The 12,698-nt window shown below is 38.2% G+C and overlaps 1 protein-coding gene across 4 annotated transcripts in view; it reads right to left on the reverse strand.

The window, feature by feature from the left end:
• Window positions 1–12,698, reverse strand: part of LOC128770883 (transcription factor SOX-6-like) — an 86,414-nt gene that overhangs the window by 27,487 nt on the left and 46,229 nt on the right. For all 4 annotated transcript variants that reach the window (XM_053885828.1, XM_053885827.1, XM_053885829.1 and 1 more), the window contains 3 exons: window positions 8,364–8,453; window positions 5,127–5,299; window positions 2,436–2,504 (listed from right to left, as the gene is read on the reverse strand). In XM_053885828.1, coding sequence (XP_053741803.1) covers window positions 2,436–2,504; window positions 5,127–5,299; window positions 8,364–8,453 — 332 coding nt within the window. The remainder of the gene's footprint in view (window positions 1–2,435; window positions 2,505–5,126; window positions 5,300–8,363; window positions 8,454–12,698) is intronic.

A 12,698-nucleotide genomic window follows, 5' to 3' on the forward strand; every position in this document is an offset into this window, starting at 1 on the left:
TTCTGCATGTAAAAAAATCCCAACACAGCTTAAACAGTCTCTTGCTCAGAGTGTGAGTTGTGGACAGATGTCAGACGATAGAACATTTGCACCCCTTCAGGATATGTTGTGATTAGAGCCATTTTTTGACAATAATTCAAGAACCTTAGATTTAGATTTAAAACACTGAAATAGCAAAAAAAAAAAATAATAATAATAATGAAAAACATTATGATGTTTTGAATGTATTTATTATAATTACTATTTATTCATTTTGTTTTTTTTTTATTATTATTATTTTGAAAAAAAATGATGAATTTGTACAAATTGCTCTTTATATTAAATGGGATATATTTAGATATGAAAATGAAATGAAGCAAATGTCCTGTATTCCTCATTTTTGTGGATTTCATTGGCGCACAAGTACTTCATGTAGCTTTATGATTGTGTTTGTTAGTATGGTGATCTACCTGAGCTTTGTCTGAGACCGTCCGTGGCTGTGGGGGCATGTAATTCTGAACATAAAAGTTGCATGGAGGTGTGTGTATATATATATATTAAAAAAAAAAAAAAAAAAAAAAAAAAAAATATATATATATATATATATATATATATATATATATATATATATATATATATATATATATATATATATATATATATATATATATATATATAATCAGTAACTCAGTTACGGTGACCTAAACAGTTCCAACAGGTCCAATGTGATGTAGCAGCATGAAGTTTGTTTGTCCACATAACTCTGCAATATAGTGATCAACAACTGTGATTCGTTAACTGGGCCGCAGAGCATCAAGGAAAGTCACTTTCAATGATCTTGCTGTTGAAGGTGATGGCACCTCACGTGCTACTGTACTAAAGCATATTAAAGGCTCCAGCAGGATGGCTAAATTGGAACGCAGTCAGAGAAGCTGTGGTGTGTTTGACGGTATTTTACTCTCCGAGTTCTGATGACAGAAGGCCGTTGAAAGAGTCACATCTGACCCCTGAAGTACTGTGTTATGTATATTTTGCGTGCCAGTGCCCTCAGATTACGATAGCATTACTCATCTAGAGTGATCAGTAAAAAGGCGAAGACAAGAATGCAACTCTGACACGTAGCTTAACGCCACTGTGTCTATGTTAACATCCCGCAAGCAGGAAATGTGTTTTCCCTCTAAAATCTACAACTTTGTGACAAACTACATAAAGCTAAAATATGAGCCTTCTTTAATCATTAAAACAAACAAGACACAGACAGCATTGATGCTTGATACCTTGCAGGAAGTTCTAAGTTTACGGGCTCTCCCCTGGGACTCAGAGGCCTAATGAAGTCTGATCCAAGCTTTATTAAGATCTAAAGCTGGGACCTGGTCATAAAACAAGAGAAATAGAAGGCGGGGAACATTGTTAACTGCGTCACACCTCAGGAACACAGGCGGATTCTAAGTCAAGGAGCAGCAGGGGGTTAACAGGCCTTGGGAGTTTGACACTGCAGTAGTAGGCCAAGAGTTGGCTCTTAACGCGATCATGCTAAATTATAGGGTAAATTAAATAAATAACTGTACTCAGTGCAAGACTATTGGAGGCAGGTTTATCTACCAGTGTTACAGTCACTGCTGGAGGTTGTTTATGAATTAGTTAGATTTAGGAGATTGGAGAAATGCATGACCATGGAAAACGTTTGCTTATGTCCTCCATTAAATGTTATGTATTTGGCTCAAATGCTTTGTACCTGTTGAGGAATCATATAGAAATCCTTAAAATAATAATGCAGATTGAGATGAATCAGTCATACAATGTCTATAGCATATTTTAATTACATTAAATTCCCATTTGGAAAATTTTGTTATTATAAATCATTGGTAAATCACTTGACGTTAGATTACCTTTGAGATTTGTGGCCATTTGTGGGACTCAAAGTTAGCTAAATTCCTCCATGAAGTAGGCAACTTAAATTATTTGACAAGTTCATTTTTATGAAGAATTCCATTGTCACTGCAAAGGAATTTGAAGTTAGTAGCTTCATTGCTAAGTCAGCTCTCAAAAATAAACTAGCAACTCAAAAAGTTAATTACAAATCTGACCAAAAGAGTCTATCAACATGAGATGAGAAAGCATGCTGAAGAATAGATGCTGGGATAAAATAGGATGGTTTATTGATCGCAGAATGATCAATGCCCCATGGAAATGTGCAAGACATAACCGGCTGATAACAATGTTTCCTGTGATCAATACAATCTTTGCAAAAGCACTGCGTAGGTAGGTCTCCCATTTGCACATACTACTACACTATTCTACTATTCTACTACAGCTCATAGCGAAAGATCAGGAACTAACTGGAGAGGTTCTGTGATTCGGAGCAGAGTCTACTCAGGACAGGGCGAGTCGCCAGAGATATGTATGGAATGAAAGTGAGACTTGTGCATATATGCGTGTGTGTGTTGCCCACTGACCTGGATCTGTTGCTGCAGAATGTTGATCTTGTGTTGTTGCTGCAGTAGCTGCTGCTGTTGTCGAGCAATCTGAACAGAGACCGAAAAACAAGTGCATGAATTAGTTTGAAATGAATTATTGTGGCTCATTTTTAAGTACGTTTTCTGGTTAATTATATTGGAAAAGACAACAGTCAATTACACTAAATAATACACAACAATAATAATACTAGTGGTGGGAGTTTAAGAAGTTTATTTCGATTAATTTATTTCAACATTATTAGGATTAATTAATTACAACAAAAAATAATTTAATTTAATTTAACACTTTGCTCTCCAGACAACATGGAACCACTGATGACACTGCTGCACAAGACACGTGGCAGCTAGGATGATAACAACAACAACAAACATGGAGGAATCCCTGAACAAAAGCAAAGAAAAGCATCTGTTTGCTTTTGTTCAGGGATGTTTTTCGCAGGGTTTCCACTACTTTGAATGTATTTGAAATTCTTAGAAAATTGAAATTCTTATACAAATATTTTCAAGACATTAAAAGAGCGTTAGTTTAAATAAGGTGATATAAAAACTGGAATATAGCCACCATCGTGATTTATTGTACCATTGTGAAGCTGATACAAAATAAACAATATTTTGTTATTTAAATGTACATATGGGTCCGTCATTTGATTCAGTAATATACCAAATTCTTTCTAATTGAAAAATGTGGCTTCTTGTGGCAAATATTCTTATACCATTCAACAGCGATTAATTGAGATTAATTAATCACAAATCCTCTAATTAACTAGATTAATTGTTTTTATTGAATCCCACCCCTAAATAATACACTGAATAACACTAGGCAACAAGAGCAAGATTGATAAAACAATAATTCAAATGGGAATTCAAACTGGCAATGGAAGAAAAATATTTCTCCATTTGTTCATTTTTAGTGTACAACTCTGCGGCTCCTTTGGAACATTTGTTGTGCACAGTTCTACTGTGTACTCATGTCATGTTCCTCTTTACTTATTGTCTTTTCAGACTTCTGTGTTCTGTACTAGCATTTATTGCATAAACGGGAGATGACTGATCCAGTGTTTGCTTTGATTTCATCTGTAATGAACTTTCATTTAATCGCTCAAGATGTACTTTTATTTTTATTCATCTCAGTCAAGTTTGAACCAGTGGAGTCGTTACTTCTGTACATAATAAAATAAAATAAAATAACGTTAGTGAAATCCAGCCAAGCCGGCCAAAATACATTCATGTTTTGTCAATGAATGTGTTCAATTCCTCATGATTATTCAATGTAAATGCTCACTGTTGGTGTGCAGATCAGCAGATGTGTCAGGTCTTTTTCTGATCAAAAAATCCATGAAAGATGGAGTTTGATTGAAGGAGTACTTTTGCGTGAGCTTCAAATCCTTGCGGAGCATGTCATGTGCTTCACTGATCCCATCTATTGTGCATCAGCAAATGCAGGCAGAAGCCTCTTTCTTCTGTCTTTCAAAGTCATTTAGTATTTTTATTCAAAAACCTAATTACAGGATGGTGAATGGGAGGCGGCGCCCCATTTGCACTCATGTCATATTTCATTAAAGGCAGATTTCAGCAGGTTTGTCTGTAGGGCATTACGCTATCAAGTCTCAACAGCCAAATGACTGCTTGATGTAGGAATCTGTCTTTCTTTTCTCTGTCTGAATCTTCTCTGCTCCTTTGTGAGTCTGTGAAAGGTGGAATGTGTTGTGATGGGAGTTGTGGACTTGTCCAAACAGAGCCAGTCAGATCTACAGTAATGTGTCGACAAAGAGCCAAAACAAAAAGGAAAAAAGAAAAGAAAATGTCTCACCGAAACACCTCTCTGCCACTGGTCTGTCTGTCAACCTTTCATTTTTATGGAATCTCTCTCAGTTATAGACAGACAAATCAGGCAATTATTGGACTGCTGAAGCCACAGCGCAGCTACATGAAAAAGCGTTTGGAATGTCTGGGATGTCATACCTGTAATAATGTTCCTCAAATATAAACACTGCACATATGGTAAACAAGTCTCACTGTCTCATTTTAACTCACTTCGAGTGGCTCAAAAACGATTGTATTGATGACATGAACTACATGAAGATACCTTTTAACGTTATCAGTGTAACATTTATTTATTATCATTTAACTGAAAAAATATAGAATAACGAAATGCAAATGTGTTATAATTTATCTACAGACAAGTGGGAAGAATATAAAATCAAACGTGAATGGTGAGATTTATTCCTCCATCATTAAACCACTTCTCATGACACCGGCCTGCAGCCCCATTTACCTGATTGTAAAAAGATTCGTTTAAAATTGCTCGCAAGCCAATAAAACTGATGCCAAACCCAGTGAGAATGATAAATTGATATGCATTTGTCCTTTTCCTTCATAAGACATCTTACTTGTGTTCAGCGTTAAGTATGAATTGACAAAAAATATCAATTATTACTGCACTTGCACTGCATGTTTTTCCCCCGATGAAGCACTGTGTGTCGTATCCTTTTTAACATCCATTAAACCTGCAAAGCAAAACTGTCTTTTCGCTATTGAAAATATGTGGAATGGAAGAGGTAATATTCACTTTGTACTCTGTTTTGAAAGGCCATTGTGCTGTCAGGATTTCTCACTTTGGACGACAAATTTCGACGTATTTAATTGAAGATGTTCTTGAACGGTCCGTACCTGCTCCTGCTGCTGTCGGGCCAGCTCCATCTGCTGCCTTTGCTTCTCCATCTGTGAGGCTGCAATCTTCTTCTGCTCATCATGGGCCGACAACAGCTGCTCCCTCAAGCTGATCAGCTGGCCGATCATGGTCGAAAGTTGATGCTCCTTCTCTTCCAGTGACTCGGGTGTACCTGGAGTTGGGATTTATAAGAACACAGCTTGATAGATTATCTTTCATGAATGTGTTGCTTTTGGAGTTTATATTTATTCCGGCATGGGACCTTCTGCTGCTTTGGAGAAATCCCAACCATATCCCCTGTTACTTACGCCAAGACCTCTTGAAACACAAAAATCAATATGGTCCAATGTGCCACTCTATTCTTCTTCAACTCGAGAATTCCTTGAATAACTCATTTTGTAAGGCGTTAGAGGCCCAGAGCACATTGAAGTAAATGTCGTCCCTGCAAGTTACAAACAATTAGGGGGGAAAACTGTTAAGAAACTCCCTGTGGCAGAATCACATAACTCACAGCCGTCTCTTGTAGTTATCTTCTGCCGTGCCTCCATATGTTGCACCCAGCAAAAATAAACATTTCTTTGAAAATAAGCACCTTTAAAACCTTTTGTCAGGTTTATGTTTCAGGCAAATTTGACGATGAAAGTTGAGGATAGTGGCAACAAATCTGTATGAGATGTTTAAAGAAAGGAATGTGAACATACTGCACAAATACTAATATTTTCTGTTTAATGTTGGTATTCCACCATTGATATTTGATACATACAAAGTACAGTATACTGAGCAATTAAATTACATTGCCAGTAAGGGTGGAAATTTTTAATATTTAATAGTTGTCTAAGGCCAACCTGACCTCTGTGAACACCTCAGGCGATTCTTCCATTATTGGACCCCGAACAATGCTTAGAGTAGCTGGTAGATAAGGAGTTTGCCAATTTAAGTATGCCGGTGTCTTTGTAGTCATTAATGTGCCGCCCTAGAGTATATGAAAAGGTCCAACATTTAAAAAAGCAAATATTTAAAAAGAAATGTGATGATATCAGCATCTTATTGCTGGACCACATTCCCATTGTAAATTTCTTATGCCATGGGAGGGAAGATGCGTTGTTGAAAAACATCCAGGACTTGGTGTATATGCTGCACATGCCTTTTGGTTCGGTAGTGGGGGTGGATGATGTTTCACAACGGCACTCTCGATACACGTTTTACGGAGCAAAGTCGACCTTGGCTAATGCAAGCCATTTTATTCATCTCACTCTCCCAGAACACATAGTTACACCACACAACACATGCGCTATGGGAGTGGTGGTTGAACATCCAGGCCTTGTGTTATTCAGCAGTAAACAGGATGGTAGGCGCACAAGGACAGTGTCATTGACTTTGTGTTGCCAGAGCTATACTGTACCTCCATACTCATTCTGTGGATCATAAAACAGATAACTGTTAGCCTAGTCTGTTCAGCAGCCGTGTCATCTATGAATTCACTACTGAGGGCTACAGGCCTCAAGCTAGAAGGTGCTGTAACTTACAACTCAACTGTGTACCATACCTCCCTCAGGCTAATGGCGGGTTGACATTTGAAGGCCTCAATGAGACGCATGCTGATCTGGTCTTCTGAAATCTGTTATGTGTTGCAGGGGATTGCTCAGGTTTCCTGTCAGCAGGCAATGTCCCTCTCACATTTTTCTAGTTTCTTCATTTGATACCATTTACACAGACAAACTTTGAAGATGGTATGTTGAACTTCCTGACTTTAGCCTGGAATTTGAATTAATGTTTGAATGAATGCTTATTTTAATACATTCTGAATGTGCTACATAGCAAGTGGTCCTGAGCAGTGGCTGTGTGTACTGTAAACTTGAACTGTAACACCTTTTCAGTGTGTTATGTGTTACTGTCAGCTTTTGTTTCATTTGTTTCTTCATCAGTTCGTTCAGTCAGTCAGTTTTGTGTGTGGTTTGCCATTAGAGAGCTTCTCACTGTTTGAGATGTGAAGGATTTGCACAAGATCTATTTTTTAAATTGAGCTTTGGGGAGTCAATTCATAGATCCGCTCTCTCTCGCTCTCTCTTTCTCTCTCTCCATCTCTCTCTCTCGCACGCTCGCTCTCATTCTCCCTCGCTCATACGTGTGTTGTGTTAGTGAACATGTGTTTGTGTATCGGATCTTGCCCTGGGGCCTTTCACAGAGTTTGCAAGGTGGCCCCAACACTACCTGCATACTAACAGAGTATCCATTGTAGTTCTGTAAGGCCCCTATTGTGCCCCTGACCCATACGGCTCAAACACACAGATACACACACACCCATGCACACGCGCGCACACACACACAGAAAGGGAGAGAAATTACCCCCTAGCATCCCCGAATCAAAGGCAACATTCTCCTCGTCTTGTCTCTTTTTTCATGCTTTCATATTTCTTTCCCCAGTTTTCCCCTGCTGACCTCCCCATCGGTTACTCTACGTCCAACTTTGGATGCACTTTTCTCCACTCCTCGTCTCTTTTAACCTCTTTTCCACACTGTGTTTCAATTTCTGGTCCCCTTTCACTTTTTTGTCTTTAACCTCTCCAGATCTTTGGTTACTTTCTCGTCTACCAATATACAGAAGTTTACTCATCATGGGATGCTTAAAAATAGATGGAGTTGTTTGTATTAAATCGGTTAACAGTAATACACTCAATACATTTCAATTCAATCAATGAATAATACATGATTTATTTATGTTTTCATCCAGCAAAAGAAGGAATGGTAGGGTTTTAAGCCACTGGAGCTTAAATAGCTCATTTGCTGCCACTACTCTCACTCCTTCCTAGGTGTATATTGACCAGGGATCTCTAAGCGGTCCTCAGAGGGTTCTGCTTATTTCAGCTTTGGTTGGTTAACCTACAGTATATGCGCATGCAGGGTTGGAACAAAAGCCCACACCCACTGCAGCCCTTTTGCAAACCTATTTGAGACCCCTAATGTAGACAGTCTGAAAAAAAAAAATAGAAAAGAACATGCATTGCTTTGATTTGAACAATCCTGGAGCAAAACGTAGCCATTAAATTTCTAAAATAGCAGTAAGTAGGTTCAGGTTGGTTATACAACGCAACAGTTTTGGTTTATTCTATATAAATATTTCTGGTTGCTGGATTACATTCATCCAACCCTCCCACTCCGCCAGGCAAGTAATCATCAAATATGTCCTTGTTTTCCATCAATCCACCCATGAGCCACGAGTTTCCTCTCTGACTTACCTTTGACTTCTCCTAGCAACTCATTGGCATTCAAACAGTCCACACGCTCTTTCCAGTCTCTGGAGAGAAGTCGCTCCATGCAGGACGGTTCTGAAAGAACAGCCATAATATGGATTTGAATAAAAACATGTTGGGTGAAGAGTGTTTGAGCATTGGGCAGAAGAAAGACAGACATTGGCGAGATAAAGAAGGGCGTGATGAGGAGTGGTGTAGAGTATACAGGATGTATAAGATAGGTTGAGGCAGACTAGATGTGACGAGATACATCAAGAATCAAAGTAAAACATGAGAAAAAAATTGGAGCAAGAACCAATTCTCAGTCTTGAAAAGAAGGAAGAAGGGCCCTGCAGGCCAACCATAAAATAGATGATGAAAGACCACACTTGTACTATAGAGAAACAATTGGAAAATAAATATTGCATTCCTACGGTTGACTTTTTTAAGACTAATTGTGCTTGAAGTGCAAAATTACAAATCTTTTAAGTCAACATTTTTGGCATCATGATTTCAGTTTATGGTGTCAGTGATATTATTATCCATAAACGTATTATTACTTTGTTTTTTTAATAAATAAATCATTCGCATGAATTATAGACAGAATTTGCAGATGAAACCAAGTGGTGATTTACCACTTCGCCACTTAACGCAAGATGCATTAATAATTCCATTTACAGTCTAGCGTTAGAGCAGCGTACGCACTGGGAGAAAGGCATGTGTAATAATATGTTTCAGTGGTGAACTAGGTTCTACCCTCTGCTGCCATAGATTAAGTTGTTGCCCTCTACTCTCTTCGTCACAAACAGAACCCTGTCAAGGTCAACATTATTAGGAGTTATGTGGAAAAATGCCCCCATGGCTTGCCTGATTCAGAGTAGTTCAATCAGACAATAAGTCATTTGTGTTACATTATCGCAACAAAATTTGCTATAAGCATTCATCAGGGCACATGGCTGCCATTGTAAATGACCTAATCTTGAGCATTTGGGGCCCATTGTGTGGTCATGAGTTGCCGTCTGTCAGCTGAAAACAACTTCCCTTTTGAGTCCAATAAAGCCATACATGTTTACAGTCGGATTATGATTGTTGTAAATAAGATAATTCCACAGCCTGGTTCACATGGGATCAGAGTAAACAAAGGGAGGGACAATAGTAGTGACAATTTGGCAGTGTGCTCCAAGACAAAACCATAACTCATAAGTTATTTCTGATGGTGATCTCCACCAGTTTAGAGAGAAAAGTGAGGGTACTTCCGTCAGATGGTTGAAATTATAGTCAGTGAGGTATTTAGAAGAGTTTTCCCCTGCTTCAGATTAATGGAATCACATTAAATTGTATAAATAAAATGACAAGGGTTTTTTTTGCATAAAATTGCATGCTACATATTTCAAGTTTACTTTTTTGCTTGTTTTAGACAGTCTGACCTTTAAGGGTGACCGGCATCAATTCAACATAACTAAATAAATAAGACATAATTAAAGAAATAATGAGCTGTTTGACATTTCTTCTCTGGCACTAAAGAGTTTTTTTTTTTACCTGCACTAAAACCAATTTTTTTCAGGTGACTAGAAAAATACTTAAAACAAAAAAGTGTGAATGTTACTCTTCTGAATCAAGCCAGTCAAATTCAGTCTCTTGCTCTTGTTACACCCCAACTGCTTATTACTCTACTAATGTTCAAAATGAAGATACATGTGTCTACCATCTGCTTGCCTAAAGTAGTAAGTAGATCAGGCTCTATATTTTCAGCTTGGCTTGTTTAAATGCTGCAAAGTTGCCTCTTGCAATTTTGCGATTGGTGCCATACAAGTTAATGCTGCTTGAAGTAGTTGAAAACCTTTATCGTCATAGTGTTGAGTTTGCAAGAACAAGCCAATTTCCTCCCATCATTAAAATCATAAAGAGGTTAAATAGTGACTTTAAATCATCTAAGATAGTGTGTGACATTATGCTTGTCTATGTGTGCGCTTCATTGGATTTGAGACCAGCCCAGAGTGGAGCTAAACTCGGCACCTGCAACCCCTTTACGTGAAGAAGCAAAATAATATGAATGAAAAATGAAACTGTGAACACTAGTGAAGGACCGACTGAAGAACAAGGTTAGAATCAGATGCTGTCCCATCACTAGAGCAAACAAGGCATCACAATTTATAGGTGTACTTCAGCAGTAAAATACAACCTGGGACTAAGACACAGGCATAAGTCAATGTAGTGTGTATTCTGATTCCCAATTTATGGCCCGTAGCGATAAACACACCCCACAAGGAGATGAGGGGAATGTGGAGGAAGACAGGGCCAAGGGTCAGCAAGGGGTATGTGCTTCCCTAAATGGCTCGTTTTGGGTTGGTGTGACCGAGTGAGTCTCAAGTGTTGTTTGGATTTCAGCGTGGATAAAAATTCCTTCATGTCCCAATTCTAATTCACTTCATGAAATGAAAGGGGCTGTTTGTCTGTTGATGAATGAATTGGAGGAGTAGAGGAGGGTCGGAAGGAGACGGATGGATTAATGAAGACGACAATGACGGGGAAGGTACAGCAGATGAAGAGCCATGTTTCATCTATAATCAGTGCAGTTTTATGAGCTTTATAATCAAGCCATGGGAGGACTGAGATTGAAGTGGGATCGTAAAAGAGAGCACGGAGATGAAAAAGGAAGTCAAATAACAGCCAAATTTACAGTTTTCAATCATGACTGTGTACACGTGAAGCAGGAAGCATGTACGTAGATGTTTTGCTGCCACTACTTTGGTCACACAACAGTCCACACAGTAAAGGTATAAAGGAAATTCATTGATTCATTTTAGAAGTTATGAAGGGGTGAGTTTCGAAAACTCGAAAACATCAAGTGAAGCAAAAGTGAACCGTCCAATGTTGTTTAGTTTCAACCTACACAAGGCAGGGAAATACACAGCACTTCTTCTTCAGAAATAGAGAGCATGCAGTCAAGCAGAAAAGAGTCAGAACAACCGTGACGGGGATGATTTGTGGTGATCAGAAGATCTGCAGTGAGTTTGCCAGAACACCAGCGACTGTTTAGAGTAAACACGCTTTCATCACCTGTCCTCACTCTAAACAGCCAAGAAATAGTGTTTTGAGTATTCAACACGAGCCACAGGCAAGTTATTGTGAGTGTGTGTGTGTGTGGGTGTGTGTGCTTGAGCTTGGCAGCATTAAAACTCATAAATGGCTGGTGCCAAGAAAAGCAACAGCGTTCTGTATGCTTCCACTGGCTCTGACTCCTGACTCACACTTTTTTCCTCTCTGTCGGTCTGTGTTTCCATTTATTTCAATTCTTATTGAATTACAAATGGAAGCAGCAATTATGATAACCATCTTGAAAACAACAAAGCTGTAGAAGCTCAAGGTGATGACTGATCACTTTTTGTTCATATACAACTTCAAACTAACTAACTATATATATATATATATATATATATATATATATATATATATATATATATATCTCAGTGTGACCTGTCAGTATGTCCATCGCAGAATGAAAAGGCTGAATATTAATGTTGGAATTGTGCCTTGTGTTCACTTTTACTCTCACTCTCCTGCCATTTTCTTGACTCCACCAGTCCCAGAGAGTACAAGGTAAATAAAGCATGACAAATTTGTATTTAATGAAACAGATAAATCATTCACATTAATTTATAAAGTAAGGTTGTGAGCAACAAAGTCACAATTGCTACACACAGAAAACACACCCTTGACTGGGAGAAACTTTGGATTCGTTCACATGACCACAGAGTGTGTGTGCATAAATGCAAGCTGACGGCTTCACTTTATACTTCCAAATTTATGTCAGTGTGACTTCAGCTGTACTGTTGTGCTGAGAGGCACAAAGAGAGATCAGATCCTGTGAGAATGGACAGGGGAGAAAAATAAGAAGACACGAGACAGTTTGAGAACCGAATCCAGCTGAATAAAATAAAATCTGTGACCAGCATGCAAGTGAGGTGTTGCGATTTCTTCACATTTATTCGTAATGCCCCATCACTTTCATCCATTGGTGTAAAGATTTAAAAGTCAGATGCTTCACCACGTCAAGGAACTAAAGCCCATTTCTTTAGCTTCAAAATCATTTTGTGATTTTGACTGAAACAAACATTAATTGAAGGTGACAAATTCATTTTAAATATTTGTCTGCATTCAGAAGGTGGTGGGCAATTACACGGTAATTACTTGTGTTGCAGTTTTAAGCCATTACTGACCTCCTTCTCTGGAGAGAAGTAGTTTAAAAATGATAATTAAATACCATTGTATATGCATTGGATTTGAGGATGCCATCGAAAAAACAAATAAATTTGCTTGTGTTTTTGAAATTTTGAAAGA

This window comes from Synchiropus splendidus, chromosome 14 (assembly GCF_027744825.2).
Source record: "Synchiropus splendidus isolate RoL2022-P1 chromosome 14, RoL_Sspl_1.0, whole genome shotgun sequence".
Lineage (NCBI taxonomy): Eukaryota > Metazoa > Chordata > Actinopteri > Syngnathiformes > Callionymidae > Synchiropus > Synchiropus splendidus.